Source organism: Gymnoscopelus microlampas (assembly GCF_963454915.1).
Source record: "Gymnoscopelus microlampas genome assembly, chromosome: 22".
Classification (NCBI taxonomy): domain Eukaryota; kingdom Metazoa; phylum Chordata; class Actinopteri; order Myctophiformes; family Myctophidae; genus Gymnoscopelus; species Gymnoscopelus microlampas.
The window spans coordinates 46,372,952-46,398,481 of NC_139959.1; the positions used below are offsets into that span (position 1 = coordinate 46,372,952).

At 41.2% G+C, this 25,530-nt stretch overlaps 1 protein-coding gene across 1 annotated transcript in view; it reads right to left on the minus strand.

Moving 5' to 3' along the window:
- Positions 1 to 1,114: 1,114 nt before the first annotated feature.
- The window catches only part of LOC311039187 (NACHT, LRR and PYD domains-containing protein 3-like), a 43,216-nt gene continuing 18,800 nt past the window's right edge, over positions 1,115 to 25,530 (minus strand). The window contains exons 6-14 of the mRNA XM_084048857.1: positions 25,441 to 25,530; positions 24,373 to 24,459; positions 18,661 to 18,910; positions 18,238 to 18,305; positions 16,017 to 17,850; positions 14,144 to 14,317; positions 12,621 to 12,782; positions 9,858 to 9,907; positions 1,115 to 1,967 (exon numbers count right to left, since the gene is read on the minus strand). The exon at positions 25,441 to 25,530 is cut by the window's right edge and continues 184 nt beyond it. Coding sequence (XP_083904983.1) covers positions 1,414 to 1,967; positions 9,858 to 9,907; positions 12,621 to 12,782; positions 14,144 to 14,317; positions 16,017 to 17,850; positions 18,238 to 18,305; positions 18,661 to 18,910; positions 24,373 to 24,459; positions 25,441 to 25,530 — 3,269 coding nt within the window. The 3' untranslated portion in view covers positions 1,115 to 1,413. The remainder of the gene's footprint in view (positions 1,968 to 9,857; positions 9,908 to 12,620; positions 12,783 to 14,143; positions 14,318 to 16,016; positions 17,851 to 18,237; positions 18,306 to 18,660; positions 18,911 to 24,372; positions 24,460 to 25,440) is intronic.

Sequence of the window (25,530 nt, forward strand, 5' to 3'; positions counted from 1 at the left end):
CATTTTCAGATGGGGGTCCCTGGTACAACACATTTTCAGATGGGGGTCCCTGGCACAACACGTTTTCAGATGGGGGTCCCTGGCACAACACATTTTCAGATGGGGGTCCCTGGTACAACACATTTTCAGATGGGGGTCCCTGGTACAACACATTTTCAGATGGGGGTCCCTGGCACAACACGTTTTCAGATGGGGGTCCCTGGCACAACACATTTTCAGATGGGGGTCCCTGACACAACACATTTTCAGATGGGGGTCCCTGACACAACACATTTTCAGATGGGGGTCCCTGACACAACACATTTTCAGATGGGGGTCCGCAGCCCAAACACATATTAATCTGGGGGTCCTTGACTTGAACAGGTTTGAGAACCACTGCTGTAAGAGTCCATATGGACCCCTAGTGGGCCCCGGACCTGATGTTGAGAAACAGTGTCTAGATCAGTGTTTCTCAAAGTGTGGTCTGGGGACCCCCAGGGGCAGTTTTTCTTATTAACCCATTAAAGGACGACTTCACCCATTTTCAACCTATCTTCATATAATATAAACACTAATGCTCATGATAAAACGGTACCATGTTTTCCTACTCAGTCTGTGTCTCATAGGAGAGCTGTGGACAGTTCAGAAACCTGTCTACCAGTGACATCATCGATGGGGAATCCAAGCTAATAGAAACGGCAGGCTTTGTATTCCTGGAAAGTTGCAATGCAATAAAAGAAGCCATTGTTCTCGCGTTAATAAAAATCTAAATAAAATGTTTTAAATCTTGTTGAAAAAAAAAAAATCCTGCCTAATGATGATGTCACTGGTAGACGGGTTTCTGGACTGTCCACAGTCCTCCTATGAGACACAGACCAAGTAGATTTTTTTAAAAACATTTTATCATGGACATTAGTGAGGGCCTATTATATGAAGAGAGGTTGAAAATGGGTGAAGTCGTCCTTTAAGACCTGAGGCCGATAAAAAAAAAAAAGATTTCTAAATAATACAATAAAATAAAAATATATATATTTAAAGATTTGCACAAATTTTCATGATTTCACAAAAAATAGCAGATCTACAAGCTCGTAGCGCGGCACTCGGTGCCGCGCTATGAGCTTGTAGATCTGCTATTTTTGAATAGCCTAAAGAAATCTAAAAAGTGACACGGATGCTTAATGGGTTAAAATGTGGGTTAATGGGTTAAAATGTGACTTTAAAAAAAATATCTCGGACTATGGGGGTCCCTGGAACAGAATATGTTCATATGGGGGTCCCTGGAACAGAATATGTTCATATGGGGGTCCTCGGCGTGAAAATGTTTGAGAAACACTGATTTACTGATTGAAGTACTCGTGGTAACTATGACAACCTGGACTCACTCAGACATGTTGAGTAACCATAACGACCTGATGTCACCCTCACATAGAGACTCTATCTCTGCTCACACAGAAACACTGAGGAGGAGAAGGAGAAGGGAACATAGAACCCAGCATAGAGAGGTTCAGTGAATGTGTCCCTGAAGGTGTACAGGTGTATCAGAATGTCCTCTGATATTTGATAGAATGACAGAGTTCCAGCAGAACAGTCTAGATACACTGCTACTCTGTTAGAGCCTCTAGAGGGACTGACAGGGAGGTCAGTCTCCTTACTATTGTGTATGACACTGTAACTGTTACCCCACTGTTCTCCTACACAGTCCAGACTCCAGGACATGTCATTGTATCCTAGACTACAGTCACCACCCTGTCCTTTCCTGCTGATTCGTCTGTCAGTCACTGCTATATAAACATCCCCCTCCCACTCTACCTCCCAGTAACAGTGTCCAGTCAGACCCTCTGAACACAGAACCTGTAGCTGTCCATCAAACCTGTCAGGATGAGGAGGATACTGATGACCCTTATCATCATATGTCACCTTCCTGTTGTTCTTAGACAGAGTGAGGAGGCTGTGTGTTGTGTTTGTGTCCAGTGTGAGAGGATGATAATCTGATGAGAAAAACAACACAATAAACATTAAACACATCATTCACTGAGACACACACACACACACACACACACACACACACACACACACACACACACACACACACACACACACACACACACACACACACACACACACACACACACACACACACACCAGTGGTGGAACAAGTACTCACATTTTTTACTTAAGTAAAAGTACAAAAGTATTGGTATCAAAATATACTTAAAGTACAAAAGTATTGGTATCAAAATATACTTAAAGTACAAAAGTATTGGTATCAAAATATACTTAAAGTACAAAAGTAGGAAGACACAGACACACAAACACACACCAGTGGTGGAAGAAGTACTCACGTAAAGTAAAAGTAAAAAAAGTATTGGTATCAAAATAAACTTAAAGTACTAAAGTAAAAAGTACTCAATATGCAGAATGTCACAAGTTTTCAAATGTATTAAAATATTTTGAAAATAGAAGATCTACAAGCTTGAGCTTGTAGATCTGCTATTTCTTATTAACCCATTAAGACCTGAGGCCGATAAAAACACACACACACACACACACAGTCTCACACACACACAGTCACGCGCACGCACGCACACTCACTCACTCACTCACTCACTCACTCACTCACTCACTCACTCACTCACTCACTCACTCACTCACTCACTCACTCACTCACTCACTCACTCACTCACTCACACACACACACACACACACACACACACACACACACACACACACACACACACACACACACACACACACACACACACACACACACACACACACACACACACACACACACACACACACACACACACACACACACACACACACACAGTGAAACTGGTTGTTGAGGCCGTAGAAGAAACGTTCTTTAAAGAATCATTATTTAACTATTTAAATGCTTCTATAAAGCAGTAAGTCTAGCTTTTAGAGTCAAGGACCCCCACATTTATATTTATTTTTCTGTGGACCCCCATCTGAAAATGTGTTGTGCCAGGGACCCCCAGAAGAGAAGATTTATGTTAAAAACTATCACTATTATTCAACTTCTTTCCAAACATTTTCAATATTTTTCAAAACTTATCTAAAATAGCAGATCTACAAGCTCGCAGCGCGGCATGAAGTGATGCGCTGTGAACTTGTAGATCTCAAAGACCCCACTTTGAGAACCAATGCTATAAAGAACCATTAACCACTTTAACCCTTCATCGACCGGTAGATCTGCTATATGTAAACAGCCAACATTTAAAACATGTATAAAGTGGTTAAAATGATTGTGATGCTGTATGAAACATTTTGCTGGGGACCCCCTGGAACCCCCCAAGGACGCCTGGGGGTCCCCGGACCCCACTTTGAGAACCAATGCTATAAAGAACCATTAACCACTAATTAACCATTAACCATTAACCCTTCATCGACCGCTGTCTCCCAGAGCACTTTTACTTTTGATTCTTTAAGTACATTTTGATGCCAATACTTTTGTACTTTTACTCAAGTAAATGTTTAATGCCAGACTTTAACCCATTAAGACCTGAAGCCGATTCTACAAATGTCTTCTAAATCCCAACAGCAATCTGATAAACGTATGTTTCTATATCAGTGGTGCTCAATCTTTTTCATGTCATGGACCCCCAAAATGATATGTATTTGACCGCGGACCCCCATCTCAAGATATTTAGTTCCACGGACCCCCAGAAGCAAAGAATTTAGTTAAAAATGTCTGCTTTAAAACATATATATTCAAAGATTTGCACACATTTTTCACGATTTTTCAAAAATAGCAGATCTACAAGCTCATAGCGCGGCACTCGGTGCCGCGCTATGAGCTTGTAGATCTGCTATTTTTGAATAGCCAAAGTGTAAAATAATGCCTTTTTTTTAGGCCAAATCAAAAAGTGACACAGATGCTTCAGGTCTTAAAGGGTTAACTTGTAACAGAATATTTCTACATTGAAGTTTTGATACTTTTACTTAAGTAAACAAATTGAGTACTTTTTCCACCACTGCTACTAGCTCTGTGTTGTGAGCTTGTAGATCTGCTATTTTTGATGAATGTTCACGTATTAGGACATGTCAACATTGGGATGCAGGGGTTTAAGTGGTTAATGGTTCAAAGAAGGTTCTTTGAGGAATTATTTGTGGTTGTGAGCTTGTAGATCTGATATATTCAGGGAATATACATTGTGTTAAGTGTTTAACAAACAAAATAAAAAAATAATAATGTTTTATGAATTAAAATCAGTTCCAGATGACAGCTTTAATTAACCACTTGAACCCTAGTGACCCTATTCTGTAATAATAATACTAAAATAGCCGATCTACAAGCTAACAACATGTTGCAATGCAACACGTTGTGAGCTTGTAGATCGTGTATTTTCGGCTAACATATTTGGTGTAGAGGGAAAAGGAGGGGGCCAAGGACAGAGCCCTGAGGGTGAGGGACCCGGTCAGACAGACAGAGTATAGTAATCAAAAACCGTAACTTTAAATAATGACTCAACAGAAGTAAAAGTACCAATAGTAAATAATTTAAATACTATTAAGTTATTTCATATGATCTGATTTATTGTCTAAATTATTAGAATAATTAAAATGTCTAAAATATGAAATGAAAAGTTCTCAGTTCTGAAATCTGTACTTGTCTTTCTGATAAACTGTCATTACACCTTGATAAAACACAATCCATTCTGTTTGGGTCCAAACACTGCCTTAGTAATGTAAATGCAAATTAATTCAAGGTCAGAGTTGACGATATAGTAATCTCAAGTAAAGAAGAGGTTAATAATATTAGGACTGTATTAATGACAACAAACTGACAGGTGAAAAAATGGCATCAAAACTGATCAAAAAGTCAATCAAATTTGTTTGGGAAGAATTTCCTGTTTTGTCAACAAAATTGCTCTCAAGACTCTATCTGGAGCCTCATTCAATGTCATTGTGACTATGCTACCTCTTGGTTCTCCAACATCTCAATGTCACTAAAGACTAAGCTTTACTGTAGACCTCCTAAAAAAACTGATTTGACCTCTCCTCGGCCTGGGGCCCCGGACCCACCTCATTCAACACATGTTGCTATGAGATGACTCAGGGTAGAAGACAGGTTTAAGCAATTAAACATGGGATTGTGTTTTAAGGTAGTCGAAGAGGCCTCAATGCCCTCAATACCCTCTTACCTGACTAACTACCTCCCAAAGTGAGTGACACCCAAAGCCACAACAGTAGAGGAAGCGACAACGATTTGGTGCCACCCACTTATAGAACATTATCATTCTACTACTCTGACAGCAAAGTGTGGAATGCTCTAACACCATCTCTAAACAAAATTGATCAGTTATATTGTTTTTTTAATACAGCTAATCTACAAGCTTACAATGTGTCACAATGCGAGACGTGTGAGCTTGTAGATCTCCTATTCTTGCATTTTGTTTAAAGTTTAGACAATCTACGAGCCAATCTACCAACTCAGAATGTGTCAAAATGTCAGGCGTTTTTTTGAAAAATAGCCCAACTACAACCTTACCTCACAGCCTGACACATTTTGACAGGTTGTGAACTTGTAGATTGGCTATTTTTAAATTAACGCCCTATATTACTCTGATCAAAGCAATGGTCAGGGAGTTATGGCCATTTAAAGTGTTAAACACTGCTGTAGTCCCATATGTGTGCAATTTAGGTGGAACTATTGTCACGACAGACCTCTGAGCAGTGTTTGTGTCAACTTTGGTGTGGATTGGATCAACGTTGAGCCTCGCAGGTCCAGATGTTATGTTTGTGACAGTGGTCAGTGGTCTGTGGTCGGTCTGTCTGCCCATCCTTTAGGTAGGGTTAGGCTAACCCCAATTTTAATATAAAAGCTCACCACGCTTCTTGATGCAATGTATTGTGAGGTTGTAGATCGGCTATTTATAGGTTTGAAATATAGCCAATCTACAAGCTCACAATGTGTCGCGATGCAAAGCATTGTGAGCTTGTAGATTGACTATTTATGAAATATTGCTGATCTACAAACTCACAACCGCCACAATACATGTTGAAAGATCACAGCTTATTTATTTATTTTCGTAGTGTTTGTAGATCAGATTCTTCTTTACATATAGGCAATCTACAAGGCCACAATGCGTCACAATGCAGGCGTTGTGAGCTAATTTGCATGAATCGACACGTTGTGAGCTTGTAGATCGGCTATTGTTGTGTTTGAATATAGCCGATCTATAAAATCACTTTGTGTCTCAATGTGTTGCGTTATTTGGGTGACTACTAGCTCACAACCCATCAACATGATACACATTGTGAGCTTGTAGATTGGCTATTTATGTTGTTCAAAATAATTGACATCTATTTTGCGCGGATAGGGTTTATCGTCAGCCAAATCCGCATATACATGTTCATTATCCATCCGCACCAACCGCCATCAAATTATTATTATTATTTTCCTGACGTTAGTTTTATGTTACTCACCACTGTCTGTCGCAATGTAGTGACTGTATACAATCCATATCTATGGTAACAACAAGACGGAGCTTGAAGCTTCACTTTCGTTTTCAACTTGCATGTCTGCGTTTTATAAGCGACTTTTGGGGTAATTTGGCGCTTGTTTTGGGCTTGTTTTCATAGACCTTGCTGCTTATTTCTCTCTTAATATATGGCAACACTGGCTGCACCCAGTACAAAGACCCCTTTCCGGTCAACGTGCAGTAGGCGGCTAATTTGTGCCTGATGTAAAATGACGTAATATTAAAATACTACAAACGCACATACGGCGAGATTTCACTTTTTAAAAGCTATAATAGGCCTATAGATTTATATCATTAATGTAATTCCCACATTTTTTCACCCGCGGTTTATCCATTATTAATTCATTATTATATTTGATTGACCCAAATCCACCCAAACTGCGGTTAACTGCGGTAACCGCGGCTAAAACCGTGATCCAAGCATCTCTAATAACCATTCATCCACAAACTCACAACTCGTCACTATGCAATACATTGACATGGTGGGGACTTACAGATCAGCATTTCATGGAATATAGGTGATTTACAAGCTCACAACTAGTCAATATGCAACACATTGTGAGCTTTTAGATTGGCTCTTGCTGCTATTTTGTAATATAGCCGATCTATAAACTCACATTGTTACATGTAACAATGTGACATGTTGTGAGCTTGTACCGTATATTTTCAAATAGTATCCCTATCACAAATAGCCGCCGGCTACCTAATACGCGCCGGGGGTCTGACACCATTTTGCGTATTAAACATCTCGTTCAAATAAACGTCCGGCTTTGTGTAAACGCGGCAAGCCTCAACACGTTGTGAACTTGTCGTTCTGCTATTTTCGACGCATGACACTGTCGTGTAACTAAGTATACCGTAAACCGGACCTCAAGGTACGTGGGTAACTCCAAAACAGACGGAAACAGAAGGAGTAATACAGAGCATGGTGGACGTGAGAGAAGGACAGGTGGAATTTGAAGGCAACATGGAGGAGAATGAGGAGAATACTAGACAGGAGAGAGATGAAAGGAGAATGAGGAGAATACTAGACAGGAGAGAGATGAAAGGAGAATGAGGAGAATACTAGACAGGAGAGAGATGAAAGGAGAATGAAGAGAATACTAGACAGGAGAGAGATGAAAGGAGAATGAGGAGAATACTAGACAGGAGAGAGATGAAAGGAGAATGAGGAGAATACTAGACAGGAGAGAGATGAAAGGAGAATGAGGAGAATACTAGACAGGAGAGAGATGAAAGGAGACTAGACAGGAGAGAGATGAAAGGAGAATGAGGAGAATACTAGACAGGAGAGAGATGAAAGGAGAATGAGGAGAATACTAGACAGGAGAGAGATGAAAATGTCAACTTAAGAGGGAAGAAAAAAAGGAAGTTCGATTTGAAGTTCAAATTAGCAGTGGTTAAATATGTGGAGCAGCATTCTAGAGAAGCAGCTGGCAGACAGTTTAAGGTGGATCTGAAGCGTGTTAGAGAATGGAAGAAACTAAAAAGTGAAATGACTTCAGGCGGATGTGAATGTCTTTGAATGGCATCGCTTTTCAGGTGGAGGAGGAAGAAAGTGAGTGAGGAGCTGGAAAGTAACTTGTGTCAGTGTATATAACACACAGAACCTCAGAGTCTCCTGGACAATGATTGGAGGGAAGGTGAAGGAGTTGTACTCCACGGTGAGTGACAAGAGAGATAGAGAGAAGGAGGTGTTTGGGGCGACTACTGGCTGGCTTATTAGATTGCTCCGACGTTACAATTTTACCCTCAGGAGGAGAACAACTGTTGCTCAGAAAGACGCTCCCATTGAGAAGATTGTAAACTTCATCATCTTCTCTGGTCACCAGATAGAGAGCAAGTAGATCAATGCTAAGAATATCATCGCCATGGACGAAACAGCTGTCTGGTTTGACATGGTGGGTGCCAGTACAGTACTGGTGTGCACGTGTGTGCCCACTAGACTGCGTGCCTGGCCTGCAGCCCGGTCACTTCAATAAAACAGACACAAAACAGAGTCAGGCCTAATTGTTTGAGTTTGATTGCTCAAAGTAAGCCTATGTAAATAAGTATTGTATTGTATGTTTCACCTCTCATATGATATTTCCTGTAGCCTAATAACCAATAATGAAAGTCAATAATTAAAGTAACTATTCTTCTTAACCCATTGAGACCTGAAGCCGATTCTACATGTCTCCTAAATCTCAACAGTTTTCTGAAAATGTATGTTTCTATATCAGTGGTGCTCAATCTTTTTCATGTCAAGGACCCCCAAAGTTATATGTATTTGGCCGTGGACCCCCGTCAAAATATTTTGTTCCAGGGACCCCCAGAAGCAAAGATTTGAGTTAAAAATGTTCGCTTTAAAAATATATATATTCAAAGATTTGCACACATTTTCACAAATTTTAAAAAATAGCAGATCTACAAGCTCGTAGCGCGGCACCGAGCTTGTAGATCTGCTATTTTTGAATAGCCCAAAGTGTAAAGTAATGCTTTTTAGCTCAAATCTAAAAATGACACAGTTCCAGGTCTTAATGGGTTAATAATAAACAAAATGTGTAAAGTTATAGCAGTGACTGAGACAACAGGCTAAAAAACAGTTGTGTAAGTGCACAACACACACATGCACGTCTGCACAACTGGTTGCAGCCCTCATCCCGAAACCAGTTAAAAACCACTGCCTTGTACAAAATGTAATCCTGTCATTAAACTCAATTAGATGAATGATTAAGTGTTGTATATGTAATGATGAGCAGTGAGACATTATAACCTGTATTATTTGTTTCATACCTACAATAAATAGCCTTCTATCAATCTCTGCTTGTAGGACGACATGGGTACAAAAGCACAATGAAATGGCTTTGATCCACAGCTCAGCAAGCTGACAGAGATAACTCCCTCTAGTGGCTGTTAACTGCCACTGTTAACTGTACTGCGCACCAAGCTCCACAGTAATCCAAAGACAATTGATTGGTCAGTAGATGGTAGTATGTGTTGATCTGTTGCATGCAGCATGTTACCATGGTGATGTACCCGGTAAGAAGTGAACGACTAACTTGTAACGCTGAAACAGGGCTTCAGCTGAAGTTACCTCATGAACCCCTAAATCCAGCTTCATAGCAACAGTTCCATGGAAGACAAAGACAATGATGGTGAGTTTCTTGATGTCCAATAAACAAGCGCCCGTTTCAACTATGTGACATGTGTTAGAAATGTTTGTTGTGTTTGACAAAGTACAATGTGAAAGCAAACCAAACCAAATGAAAAATGCAACAATGTTGTAACTAAACCCCTGAATCACACAGAGTCTACCAAACTATACAGTAGGTGTGAATCTGCCCTAAAAAATCTATGTATAAAATGTCAATATTGACAGATACTCACATCCTTTAATGAGATGAGGATTGAACCGATCTTCTCCACCATGTGTCACTCTGTAGGAAGTAGAACAACAACAATGCATCAATGACACTATTATTATTATTATTATTATTATTATTACCCTTATTATTATTATTATGTACACTACAGTGTTTCTCCTAACATTATCCTGACCAGGCAGCTCATCCTGACAAACTCACTGCCGCCCCCTGGAGGACCGATAGGCTATGTCCTTGTAGCTCATAACTGAGGACCTCCCGTGTACTACACGGTCACAAATTTTCTCTGTTCTGGCCCCACAGTGGTGGAATGAACTCCCCACTGATGTCGGGACAGCAGAGTCACTGATGTCGGGACAGCAGAGTCACTGATGTCGGGACAGCAGAGTCACTGATGTCGGGACAGCAGAGTCACTGATGTCGGGACAGCAGAGACACTGATGTCAGGACAGCAGAGTCACTGATGTCGGGACAGCAGAGTCACTGATGTCAGGACAGCAGAGTCACTGATGTCAGGACAGCAGAGACACTGACATCAGGAAAGCAGAGACACTGATGTCAGGGCAGCAGAGACACTGACGTCAGGACAGCAGAGTCACTGATGTCGGGACAGCAGAGACACTGATGTCAGGACAGCAGAGACACTGATGTCAGGACATCAGTGTCTCTGCAGCAGAGTCACTGATGTCAGGACAGCAGAGACACTGATGTCGGGACAGCAGAGACACTGATGTCGGGACAGCAGAGACACTGATGTCGGGACAGCAGAGACACTGATGTCAGGACAGCATAGTCACTGATGTCGGGACAGCATAGACACTGATGTCGGGACAGCAGAGTCACTGATGTCGGGACAGCAGAGACACTGATGTCAGGACAGCATAGACACTGATGTCGGGACAGCAGAGTCACTGATGTCGGGACAGCAGAGTCACTGATGTCGGGACAGCAGAGACACTGATGTCGGGACAGCAGAGACACTGATGTCGGGACAGCATAGACACTGATGTCGGGACAGCAGAGTCACTGATGTCGGGACAGCAGAGTCACTGATGTCGGGACAGCAGAGTCACTGATGTCGGGACAGCAGAGACACTGATGTCGGGACAGCATAGACACTGATGTCGGGACAGCAGAGTCACTGATGTCGGGACAGCAGAGTCACTGATGTCGGGACAGCAGAGTCACGGATGTCGGGACAGCAGAGACACTGATGTCGGGACAGCAGAGACACTGATGTCGGGACAGCAGAGACACTGATGTCGGGACAGCATAGTCACTGATGTCGGGACAGAGAGTCACTGATGTCGGGACAGAGAGTCACTGATGTCGGGACAGCAGAGTCACTGATGTCGGGACAGCAGAGTCACTGATGTCGGGACAGAGAGTCACTGATGTCGGGACAGAGAGTCACTGATGTCGGGACAGAGAGTCACTGATGTCGGGACAGCAGAGTCACTGATGTCGGGACAGCAGAGTCACTGATGTCAGGACAGCAGAGTCACTGATGTCGGGACAGCAGAGTCACTGATGTCGGGACAGCAGAGTCACTGATGTCAGGACAGCATAAAAAGAAAAAAAAGCGTCTGCTAAATGACTGTAATGTAATCTAATGTAATTTACTCAAGTACTGTTTTTCAGTATAATTTTTCTTTTGAGTTTTTCACTTGACTGGAGTATTTTCAATTTGCAATACCTTTACTTCTACTTCTACACTACATCTCAGAGGCAAATAAAGTACTTTTACTCCACTACAATTATTTGAAAACTTTAGTAACTTGTTACATTCTAGGTTTTGAGTATCATTACAAAACATACATTAACCACTTCAGATCTATATATACTCAAGCTATTTGAAAATAGCTGATCTACAATCTCACAACACGTCACAATAGGACACATTGTGAGCTTGTAGATCAGCTATTTTCAAAATACTTTTATACATTTTGAAAACTTATGAAATGGGACATTCGGTGATATGAGTACTTTAACTTTTGTTACTTTAAGTATTATTTTGATGCCAATACCTTTGTACTTTTACTCAACAGAATTTTGAATACCAGACTATATTTACTTAAAATTAAATTAAATTAAATTAAATTCAAATACTAGTACTTCTTCCATCGCTGGTGTGTGGGGAATTCAGTCTCAATAATCCATACCGGACGCAATTCTGAACCAATTGCTGTAATTTAAAGTAATGTAATCAGCAGAATGTGGGTTAATTCTGTGTTCTTTCTATGACATTTTATATATTTCAAGGCAATCAAATGCTACAGCTTGGAATGTAAACCTAGGACCTTTCTGCGCAGAGACATAGAGAGGGGGGGGGGGCATTTATTTGTGTACATCACAGAGAGATGTTGGACATGAGACATGATTAGACCTTGGTCTTAAAGGGAATGTCAACCGATACTCTGATTGGTTTGATTAATGTAACACAATAACTAGTCTTCGTGTGACATAAATTGTGTGCGGACACCTTTATGTCTCTTAAAGAATAGTTCATTGGATTATTCTGCCGTGGGCCGACACCACTACAAGGACTTTGTTGTGCGTAGCATTCCTGTGCATAGTGGTTGATTAATGTAACGCCCAAACCACACCTGTGAATAATCTAGCGTGTAGCGCAGGTGTTTAGAGGCAGCGCTGCGTGTTGCACATGACTGAACATAGTAAAATAGTGGTGACGGCCCCACATGCAAACATTAGCCAAAAATAGCGGGTAACGGGTTTTCCCGGAAAACAGTGACCCAAGTCTACTTACTTGAGATTCTTCAGTCCAGCGAGAGAGAGCAGCGTCTTCATTCCTGACTCAGTCACCATGTTTAGAGTCAGGTCCAATTCTCTCAGATGGAGGGAGGGATTAGAAGTTAGAGCTGAGGCCAGAACTTCACAGCATCTCTCTGACAACCCACAGTTATTCAGTCTAAATGAAGAATCCAATCAGAGAGAGAGAGAGAGAGAGAGAGAGAGAGAGAGAGAGAGAGAGAGAGAGAGAGAGAGAGAGAGAGAGAGAGAGAGAGAGAGAGAGAATTTGTTTTGGATTAAATAATGCTGTTTATCCAGACATAGTGTGAACACACAAGGCAGTTGAGTTGTGCATTTTATAGTAAGTGGTACTTTTACACAGTATACTCAGTAAACTGTTATTGTATTAATTGGTACTCTTACACTCCCTCAGTCTATTGCTATTGTATTTTACTTCAAAACATTTCTTGTTAATGGTTAAGAGATGCAGCTTCAGAACACAAAGACTTCCAGAGTTTGAAGATATTGTTTGGCAGAATTATGATGTGTAATTCAAAGAAATTAGATGGACAGACACAGTATGGAGTCCCTACTCTTTAGTTACAAACTTTTAAAGTTCACCGTGTGCTGTCACCCATTAAATCACTGCCTAACACCCTCCCACCCCTTTCTATTCTGAGGTGAGATACTCTCTCTAGTGTCCATTACAATAAACTGCTTTAAGAGGAATAACTGGTTCATTATATGATACATTGAACTTACATTGTACACTGAAACAGATCTCAAAGTCACTCTTTTAGCACAAACGAACGCAAAGTTGATTCGGACAATATAGAACATCACAAAACCCAGTACTGTTTTTTTTTAAATAAAATTGTTGACTTCCTGCTGATTTTGCCATTTTTATTAGGAAGAAAACCCAGACTGGATCCGTGGATCCAGATCCGGATCTTCAAATAGTAAAATCAACAGGAACTTAACATTTTTTATATAAAAAAAACAGTACTGGGTTTGGTGATATTGTCTGAATCAGCTTTGTTTGTGTTTGTTTATGTGCTAAAAGAATGACTTTGAGAGCTGTTCCACCGTACAATGTAAGTCAACGAGGAGCATTTTTTTAATTATCAATTTCTAATCATGGCAAGGTAACTACATAAGTCAAACACCCAAAAATGTGTGAGTTATGTGAGTGAATGATTTAAGAATTAACATTAATATAAATACCATTCAAAACTGGGGATGACAGTCTGACATAACACATTCAACCACTCATAGTGTAACCAGAGGTGTTTTGGTTTTAAATGTGGTATCTCAGCATAAAGACTAGATATATTAGTCACTGTATCTTATCGTCACTTAATAATATGGTCAGTGTGGATTACCATGATATCAACCTTAACCACACTCTTCAAATAAAGTACCACCATCATACCTACATTATAATCACTTACTATAACGGAACTGATACAAATCAGGGACCTCAAAATATCAGGGACCTCAAAATCAAAATACAAAATGAAAATTGTAAATGAATCTGACCTGAGAATGTCCAGACAACAATGTGGACTCTTCAGTCCAGCACAGATGAGTTCTAGTCCGGAAACCCCCAAGCCGTTTCCGCTCAGGTCCAGTTCTTTCAAATGTGAAGGATTAGAGCTGAGAGCTGAAGCCACAACCTCAATGTGTTCCTCCCAGAGGTCACAGTCAACAAGTCTGTAATTACAGATTGAATGCAAAATCAGAGATGAACAAAACAGATCAGTCATGTTCACTGTCAAGGAGGTTCCCTGTGGTGCTGCATGAAATGTTTTTTTCTGGACAAGTAAATAAGCGGCCGTGATTAACACATATTTAACTGAAATGTGCTCGTAACTTTCCACTGTTCTCATTTGATTAGAATACAAACATTAAATAATGAAAACGATCACAACATGCTGCTGTTGCTCCACTCTATGGCAGTGAAGTGAAGAAATGTTCTGTCAATAGATGAACAGCTTGTACGACCGCATGTCATTTATTTACATACTTTGGTTTGCTTAAAGGCTAACCAGACCAAATGCAAAATGCAACAATGTAAACATTTGGTCCTTGATCTGAACCTTTAAAGCAACCCGTAGGTGTGAAAGGCACCTAAAAGATCTTCTATCTGGTTCTTCAGACATTAACAGGATGTCAGTAAGAACAGATGGAAAGTTGTCTCTAAACTACAGCATGGAATGTGTATTGACGTATTAAGTAACTTGTAAACCTAAGTAATGACCAAGCTCATTGCTGTGCGCTGAAGTTATAGAATAGCCTATTCGTTGTACGATGGTGTCGCACGTTGAAAATATCAGAGCTACAAGCTCACAGCACGTCGCAACGCGCCGCGTTGTGAGCTTGTATGTTTGCTATTTTTGACACTCCACAACACCGCTAAGAGACACAGCTGTGTCTCCTCCTAATCAGCGCTGAGTAGGGTGGTTCGCTCGGGTGTTGATAAACAGAACCGGGATTTTCCGAGGTGATAGAATCTGAACCAAACCGGACCCAATTGTTGATAAAGGGACCCGTCCCGTCCCGGACACGTGTGGGTCGTGGATATTATGCAAGCACAGTGACTGTCTGTCTGCAATGGATAAAGTGGTGAAAGTTGGTGAAAGCAACTATAAAGGCAAGTAATCAACCTCGTGCAAGGCCACATATATCATGACATATATAATTAAGGTTAACAAAACAAAACAGTTCAGTTGGGTGCATGTATGCGGTGCAAACACGCATGTGACGTTAATTATAATATGGCCGGTAAATGTATTCTTTGGCCGCACACACAAATACACTATGATACTATCACTATACTGTTTGAACCATTCATAAGTAAATGAAGTGAGGGTCTCACTGTACTGAATTGATGACGGTCGTTTTAACTATAATGATATTCTCATTCCTTCTCTCTCTCTCTCTCTCTCTCTCTCTCTCTCTCTCTCTCTCTCTCTCTCTCTCTCTCTCTCTCTCTCTCTCTCTCTCTCTCTCTCTCTCTCTCTCTCTCTCTCTCTCTCTCTCTCTCTCTCTCTCTCTCTCTCTCTCTCTGAGTGTGTGTGTTTTTTTATTTATTCTTATTTTGAATGAGTTAAAGGTTCTCTAACATGTTGACATTCACATGACTACTAGCCTCGATCTCCAGGCTTTTAATTTTTTTTTTGCTCAAAAATAAAAAGCCTGGACCAGCGAGTCGGTGTTCCGGGCATAGGAAGTGTTTCATTTCCTTAACCAACCAGAGTGCAGTGGGCGTCGCTCCAAATGTTGTGTTTGACGGGGCTGGCACACAGATCAGTGAACCAATGGGATCTCAAGGATTTTTTCTCCAGAAATTTTGAACCCACCCCTCTATGCAGATATCAGACACGCTAGGGCAGTCTACATGACTACTAACCTGGCTGTTGTGCAGTTCCTCACAGCAGGGACCAGGTTCCATTTCCCCCCCTTTGATGTGTTGCATTTCTGCAGGTCCAACACCTCCAGAACCTCCTCTGACATCTGCAGCATTCTGACCATAGCTGAACACTGGATCTCATCGAGTTCCTTTCCTGACTCCAGGTACTGTTGGATTCCTTGACTTACTGAGTGGGCCTTCATCTCCGTCAAACATTGAAAGATGTTGATACATCTGTCAGGAGAGCCACTGCAGGGATCCATCTCCTTCAGGTTGGTGATGGCTCTCTGGATCTCCTCTGGACTGTTCTCTGTTTGACTCAGCAGGCCTCCTAACACTCTTTGATTGGACTCCAGTGAGATTCCATGAAGGAAGCGGACAAAGAGGTCCAGGTGGCCACTTTCACTCTGCAGGGTTTTTTCAATTGCAGCCTTCAGGAAGTCAGAAAGGGAACTGTTGCTGTTGAAATCATCATTGTTCAGGAATGCTTTCAGTACCTCCATGTTCTTCTGTGTAAAACAGTCAAACAGGTAAACTGCAGCCAGAAACTCCTGGATGCTCAGATGAACAAAGCAGTAGACAGTTTCCTGGAAGAATTTACTGTCTGGTTTGAAGATCTCTGTGCACAGTCCTGAGTCCACTGGACCCTCTTTAATATCAAGCTGACATCTCCTCAGGTCTTCTTCGTAGAAAATGAGGCGGCCTTTCAGCAGATGTTCAAATGCCAGCCTGCCCAGCTTCAGAAGAACAGCTTTATCATCCTCTGTGAGTTTCTGTTGATTCTCACCATACTTTAGCCACTTCCTCTTTGTCTGGACAAATATGAAGTGGCTGTAAATCTCAGCCAGGGTCTTGGGAAGCTCTCCTTTTGCACCCGTCTCCAACACGTCCTGCAGAACGGTGGCAATGATTGAACAGAAGACTGGGGTTTCACACATGATGTCGAGGTTCTTTGATGCTTTGATGTGTAATACGGTTCTGCTGGCCTGCTTCTCATCTCCGATTCTCTTCCTGATGTACTTCTCCTTCATTTCATCAGTGAATCCTTTCACCTCTGTTACCATGTCAACGAAGCCATCAGGGATCAGTTTGGCTGCTGCAGGGCGTGTGGTTATCCAGATTTGAGCACAGCGAAGAAGTCTCCCTTTGATGAGGTTGACCAGCAAAGCTTCCAGTGAGGTGGCCTGGGACAAGTCCTTAGAGCATTCATGGTGGGTTTTGAAGTTTAAGGTAATGTGGCTTTCATCTAGCCCATCCAGGATAAACTGAACTTTGCAGGGACTCTTGTCGTAATTAGTCTCTCCTGACGTCTGCAGCTTGGTGAAGATGTCATTAAGAGCTTCTTCTGAGATGCATTCATATGTGGGGTTGCATTCATGAATTAGCTGAGCCAAACTAAACTTTCGCCCCTTGAACAAATTGAGCTGGCGGAATTGGAGCACAAATGTGAGATGGGGATCTCGATTTTTTATCTTTGCCCAATCAGAGACATGCTTGTGTACGAGAAAGGTTTTGCCAACTCCTGCTTCGCCAATGGACATCACCGTTCTCATGCGTTTGTTTTGTCCAGAGGGGTGTTTAAATATTTCACTGAGTTGGATCTCCTGTCCTACTTTCTTCCTCTCCATCTGTGTGACCTCAGGTGACCTGCTGATCTCTGTGTCAGCCAAACGTGTGATTGTGAGACGGGTGTAACATTCTTCATAATCCTTCTTATCCGCCCTTTGGACTGTCCCGTCAGGTACACACGTAAATGGATCCTTAACGTTTGTTTTAAGCTTGTCTTGGTAGTGTGTAATAGGATGTGTATGCATTTTTGTTTTCACCAGGAAATCTGTAAGGAACAAAACAATTCCTTTAGATATTGAGGTAAATGATAAGATCGGCATGATGCGTTTACATAATGAATAGCAAAATGTTTTTACTTGACATTATTATTACTATATTTTTGTCCAGATCTTTTATACTTTACTTTGCTTACTTTACATTACATTACTCCAGCTGGTTTGTACAAACCTGAGGACTCATGTTATCCCAGCATGATCTGACATGTCTGATGCAACAATGCTACATGCTACCATTATCAGAAACATGATAAGTGTAAAGTAAGTTTAATGTCCAATGAAAACAATTAGAATGGAATTCAACAGTTACACGATCAGATATAAACCAACCATGAAATGTCTCCATTTAGAGTCAATAAACTTTAAACAGCACTGACCTGGGACAGATGTAGCTGCTGCTTTGGATTGTGTTGCACTGAGTGATGGAGGAGAAGGCTGAGGACACCTGTTGTGAAATATACTAAATATTTTACTAACCGTATATAAATCTAACAATTCGATATGAATACTTTAGGCTCTGTAGGACCGTATATAAATCTAAAAATTATATATATATATATATATATATATATATATATATATATATATATATATATATACTATAGGCTCTTTAGGACCAAACAACCAAACAACTGGAAATAAATGTATTATTACAGAATATGTTATTCCAGAATAAATGTGTTTGTGTCTTTAAGATCAACTCACATGCACCACGTAAAGTTAGCATCACAATAAAAACAATACCATTTAATTAAAATCATGGGTTAAAAACAATCAAACAGACACACACAGTTGCTTACAGATCATCTAGGAGACACTTCTCATGTTCTTCTAGACCTTTGTAGAACATGTCTTTGGCTTTTCTGGAGTTCAGGAGTGTATAGAGTTCCCTCATCTTATTCTGACTGGTATCCTTAGACGTCACATTATTGTAGCCCTCTTGGGTGATGACCTTCTCTTGACGGAGCAGATCCAGGATGGGATTGACCATGATCACTCTCTCAATCAGTTTAGACCGGTGTTGATCAACAAAGAGGCTCGCTGAAGATACTTAAGTGGAATGAAAATTTGTATTGTTGGTTAAACTTTATCTCTGTGGTCAAAACTTATTTAAACATGCCTCTGAACATTCTATGATTTAACCACTTAAACGCTATACTTCCCCCATGGCTCCATAGTAGGTCAGCAAGTATTTCCTTGTACACCAAATCTGTTCTACCCTCTAGGTGCTCACATTGGCCCCGATTCACTAAGCAATTTGCAACCATACTTTGATATTACCGGCATTTAAGACAATTCCTACACTAGAAGTCAGATTCATTCATGTTTTTTTCTGTGTTTTGAGCGTGAGGTGCGCACGTTCTCATGTCAGCCCCGAGGCTGTCTTATTAGGAAGCAAATGTGCGTATGTCTTTAGAATGCTTTATTCTTCATGCAAAATCAATTACAACAGTGGCAAACCTCAAATAAAATATGTATGTGGCCAACTTTTGTCAACAAATATAAAACATGTCAAACGATGTATTGCTTGAAGCCTATGCATAATATAGACTTGATGCAGATCCCACCACTTTGTATTTATTTTGTAGGCTATTAGTTGCATTTAGAGCTGAATTATTAGGTCCCTCAGTGTGTTTGCCAGTTTCGGGCAAGTGGGCCATCTCAGCCAAAGTGTCAAGTAATAATGAAAATAGACTATCATGCCTTAATGTCACTGCGGCGGCGCAGACCCGCATGGTATTAATTTATAATACTGTAGGCTCCTGTATATTGATCACATGAACACCACACACAATAGCCTAATAATTCTTACCATCTGGTGAGGAAACTATAGTGGATGAAAGCTGTGTCCAGAAGATCCATTCCCCATTCCAACGTAGGACAGTGATATATTAATCCAAAATTAACTCATTTAATCAATAAGTAATCAAAAAGCTCTGGTCCATAATTGGATAGCAGCGTAGCTGGATTTCATCATTTTTTTACCTCGGTAAAGGTGCGCAATGTTCATTAGAAAAGGCTTATATAATATCCTTTCCATGTTTTATTAGCCTTTTATTTGGTCATGGGGTTAAACCTTGTAAACTTCTTTATTCTCCTTACACATGAGAGCATGTATTACTTGATCCATCGTGTGATCGAAGGACTCTCTTCCAGACAGAACACAGAACAGTTGTACAAGTCAGGCGATGCGACGCCGCATCTGTTATGTTTAGACAAGAGACACACCAGAGAGTGAAGAAGTGCACCAGCGTTGCCAGATGCTGTGAGAGAAAGATCTAGGACCAGATCTAGGAAAACAAGCCCAAAAGAAGCAACTATGGCACTAGGCCATTATGAGCACTTTAATTAAACCTGTATACATTGAAATTATATAGGCTACTGAAAATAGCCTATCTACAAGCCTATTTAAGATAGCCGATCTACAAGCTCACAACGCTTTGCGATGTAACGCGTTGTGAGCTTGTAGTTGTAGATCTGCTATTTTTTTTTTTTTTATCTTGAAATAAAATGCCGGCTGGCACAACACATTTTCAGATGGGGGTTATAGGGATAAATTAGCCTACATATTATTAACTTGGGGGTCCATGACATAAACATATAGAAAGGCTAAATTTAGCTATTATTTAAATTTAATTACGTGCTCTCTGGGTAATCCTGTAAAATTCTGGAAAGCAGTGAATTCCCTAAATAACAACGCCTCCTCTGCTCTACCTCCTCAAATTAACAGCATTAACAGGTTAATCTCAGACCCCTTGAATGTTTGCTCCGCTTTTAACTCACATTTTGCAGAAGCTGGGCACTTGTTTACCAACACCTACAATGGACCCCCACTCTCCACTGATTTCAGCAATCTCAGCGATTTTAGAAATAGCACAACGGATCAGTTTTCCATTCAACCCCTCTCTACCACTGTTGTTTTGGAAGCCCTACTTAATATCAATTACAAGACCTCAACTGGAGAGGATAACCTGGACCCCTTCTTTTTATTGACAGCAGCACCTCTTATTGTAACACACATAACACACATCTTTAATCTTTCAATCACAACAAGTCATTTCCCACATATCTGGAAATTAGCCCATATCCTTCCACTACACAAAGGTGGAGATAAACAAAATTTAAATAATTACAGACCTATCTCTAAATTACCCTGTCTTGCCAAAATCCTGGAGTCACTCGTAAATTCTCAACTCAAATCTTTTCTCTCACACTTCTCAATTTTAAATGTAAATCAATCAGGTTTCAGAGCTCACTATAGCACAATAACAGCTGTCACCCTAGTTACTAACAATATTTTAACTGCTCTGGACAAAAAACAACACTGCACCGCCCTTTTTGTAGACTTATCTAAAGCATTTGACACCGTACATCACAACATACTACTTCATAAATTGCACAATATTGGTTTTAGCAGAGGAGCCTCCGATTGGTTTCACAATTATTTACATGATAGATACCAATCGGTGAAGTCCGGGAGCACTCAGTCGGAGTTCCAGCCAGTCTCCATGGGTGTCCCCCAAGGCTCAATTTTAGGTCCCGTCCTTTTTACACTTTATATGAATAATATTATCTCAACTCTAAATGATTGTCATGCACATCTTTATGCTGACGACACGATTATTTATTGTGTTGCAGACTCAGCCCAGCGTGCCAATATGAAGCTGCAGCTCGCATTCAATGCACTCCAGGATGCCCTGGTTGAGCTTAGGCTTGTACTTAATGCAAACAAGACCAAGCTCATGGTATTCTCCAGGGCTAAAACCACCAACCGTGACAATTTAACTATAAGCTCTTCAAGTGGCACTATAATTGAGAGGGTCTCAGAGTATAAATACCTTGGCATCTGGCTGGATGAAAATTGGTTTTCTCTATAGGAATAAAGCGTGCTTTCCTGCCTCCTGCAAAAAAAACTATTATTGAAGACACTTTTCTTTCTGTGTTAGATTATGGGGACATTATTTATAGGATTGCTGCCCCGTCAACTTTAAAGCACCTCGACACAGTGTACCACTCTGCCTTAAGGTGGGTAACTGGTGACAGTTATGGTAAACATCACTGTACTCTTTAAGAGAACGCAGGCTTATCCTCACTATCTGTGAGGCGTGATAAGCACTGGTATCTGTTTATTTTTAAAGCTATCTCAGGAATGCTCCCCCCATATATTTGTAATATGTTGGATCGGAAGCCTAGTACCCACCAGACCCGTTCGAGTGACTTCCTGACGCTCAAGGTTCCATTTGCGAATTCAGAGAAAGGCAAGGCAGCATTCTCTGTTAGTGCACCATCTGCATGGAATGAGCTTCAGAAGTCCCTAAAAATCAGTTTACTGCCCTCATTGGGTCAATATAGAGCAATGGTTTCCAGCACCTTTGTACCAGACTGTAACTGTTTTATTTAATTTAATTTCCCTGTTCTTTCTTTGAAATACAGAGTATTTCGATTCTATGATTTTAATTAATCGATGTATGTAAATGTATTCCTGTTGATTATGATGATTATGTTGTATCTTGGCTACATTGAAAATGAGGGCTTGCCCTCAACTGTACTCCGAGTTGAAATAAAGGTTATGATGATGATGATATTTGAGAACCACTGGTTAAAAAAATTGAACAATGGACCCTTCGCTGGGATGCGTTAATCCGACAGACCTTTTCTCCGACTATGTGGCATCCGCGTGCGGTTAGGGTTAGGGTGCGGGTTTGGTTCGGGTTTAGTATTGGAAACGTCGGAGCGCTGCGCTGTCGGAGGAATGCGCTGTCGGACTAACGTACTGCACCCCCCTTCGCTAAGCCCCACCCACTCCACTCTGTGACTGGTGGTGCGAAGTTAGTCACACCCAGGCCTGGCAGCGCCTGGCAAACTTTGCTTCTCACCCATTGACTTGCATGTTAAATGATGGCTTTTCCCCTTAAAAATAATCGATAATTTCAGGAGCATGAGCTTCAAAATCTCTTCTAAATCTAGTCAACAAGGCCTGCAGTAGGCTATGCACTGGACAAATGTGCATGCCATTATTTCAATAAACTAAAAACATGGTAAATGTTAGAGGGAGTAATATAGCCATGGATACACGACGGTCGGCTGTCACGACCGTCATGGATGAACTTAAACCTGGTGTTTGCACTTTCTCCATGTATGGCCCGTACATCTACATAAAAGTTCATATTTCAAATATAAAGTGCTTATCCCATGGCCACGGATGTTACATTTATGTACGGGCTCTCAGAAGTACCCGTATCATCCGTATTGTTCAATAAAAAGCATTTTAATCTGATCGATGGCCATTTTCTCCATGCGCTTTCAACTGATCGACCCTATCGGTTTGTAGGTGTATTGCACTCTGATACATTACGAGACAATGGCCACTGATCGGATTAAAATGCTTTTTATTGAACAATACAGAATATACGGGTACTTTTGAGAGTCCCGTGCATACTTTTAACATCCGTGGCCATGGGGTAAGCACTTTATATTTGAAGTCTGAACGTTTATATAGATGTACGGACCGTAAATGGAGAAAGTGCAAACACCAGGTTAAAGTTGATCCATGACTGTTACAGGAGTTTTCATGTACCGCAGGGTAAGACTGCAGTAGCAGTTAATAAATAGACAAACAAATGAATTAATATAATTTAACGTGCGGAAACCGAAACAGGCAGTGCTGTGATTCTGAATTTTGTTACGATTACGGTGATTAGTAGCCTATTATTGACCCCACCTGGGCGAGTGAGTCGTGTCGTGTAACTTTCCTGACGTTAAGCTGTGTGTTCAACAACACAGCCATTCAGCCTTGCAGTTTAAGTGCAGATTTCAGCCTGGGAAAAGCAGCCTCCAATGGGTTTGGGTACGTGGTTCATAGTTACCATTGCGTTATCGTGGTATTCCTATTCTTGCACATGTTGCAAATGATTGTGTGTGTGAGGGCGAAATCACATTGACAGCTATGGCAGGTGACGAAAGCTTAACAGACCTATGCCAGGCTAACAACGGTTGCTAAGCTGGCATTGGACAATCGCTTTTGGGGTGGGGTTTAGCGAAGGGTCCATTGTGAAGCAATAGAAACAAGCGCAAGAAAACGCACCCCACAGCTACCAATATTTACAAGCAACTTTACAGAAAAATAAGCCCAAATTCGCTTATAATAAGCGGACATGGCAACACTGTTCAGTACGGTGACGTTGAAGCTCCGTAATCCAATTCCAATGGTGAAAGCTGTGTTGTTTGACCCGGCGAAGGAATAGTGGAATTGGCCAATCCCCGAAATACCGTTTTGATAGACATAGACAACAAGTCTTCCAGAATAAAACTATGTGGATGTCAGTTGGAAGGTTATCTTATAAATGTAACGTTAGATCTGTTTTACTATGATGTAGGACATGTATAAGACCATGTTTTAACACAGTACGTGAAGCACTTGAAGGAATATGGAGACTAATATGGAGGTAAATGGAGTGAACAGACCACTTTCATCAGTATACTGAAGACATATGTTCATAGTGTCAGCTCACCTTCTTCAGTGGTAGCGACTCCTTCACTTGTTGATGTTGAAGTTGAACTTGACATTGTTTGCTCAGCGTCTGTAGCTTCATGCTGGTCTGATGTTAGACAGCATGAAGGGGGTGTGGGGGGGGGACAACACAAAGGACAGAGGATAAGATGTTCAGTATGTAGGGTAGAGTCACAACAGGGACAACACAGAGGCTCACTGGACACTGCAGGGCATACATGGCAACTATCACTGAGTCCGAGACACTGGCGTATGGTGAATTCTAACGTTGACCGGGCCAGAATCTTAACCCCCCCCCCGTCGGGTTTCGCACAACAACGGCTGATAAGTCTATTGAGAATTACCGAGCCATTCCGGGTGGAAAACGGAACGCTCGTCCCAAAACACACTGCCCCATTTTTTTCGCGGACCGAGGCCGCCGGTTTAGACGCGGGGCGGGGTGTTTCAGGACGACGGTTCTTCTTCTATTACATTTCTGAATGGAGAGGTGCTCGTCTCTGCGCACTGGAGAACCGGTTTGACGGCGAAAATGGTTTTCTAATGGCCACTCATTAACAATTCGGCCGAATACAAATGAGCCCCATTTGAAAACAACGGCGACTCAAAGGGTGAGGGGCTTTATCCCCTGGCGGATCTTGCCCTACACAGGGGCAAGCATGGTTTTTACAGACCGGGCCATGGCCTCGCTGGCCCCAGTGACCGTACGCCTGTGGTCCGAGAGAGTGTACAGAGTACAGAGTACTGTAGTACAGAGTACAGAGTACTGTAGTACAGAGTACAGCAACTTGCAATGGGCCTGGTTTTCAAGATACACACAGGTACGTATATACAGTAGGGGTGGGACGATATATCGATATCGCGATACTTCCTCCCGCGATAAATAATCGATATACTGCCGAAAAATATCGATATAAAATGTTTTCTTTTTAAATATATATATATTTTTTCTTTTTTTTCTTCTTTTTTTTTTTTCTTCTTTTTTTTCTTTTCGTTGTGATATGTCGTGAGATACCCATATCGTCCCACCCCAATATACAGTGGGGTTAACTTACACATTCTCTTCACCTACCTTCGGCTGTGTTTAGAAACCTCTCCACTAGATCATTCTTCTTCATCTTCTTCAGGACTTCGGCCACAATCTGAGTTTCTTTACTGGGGT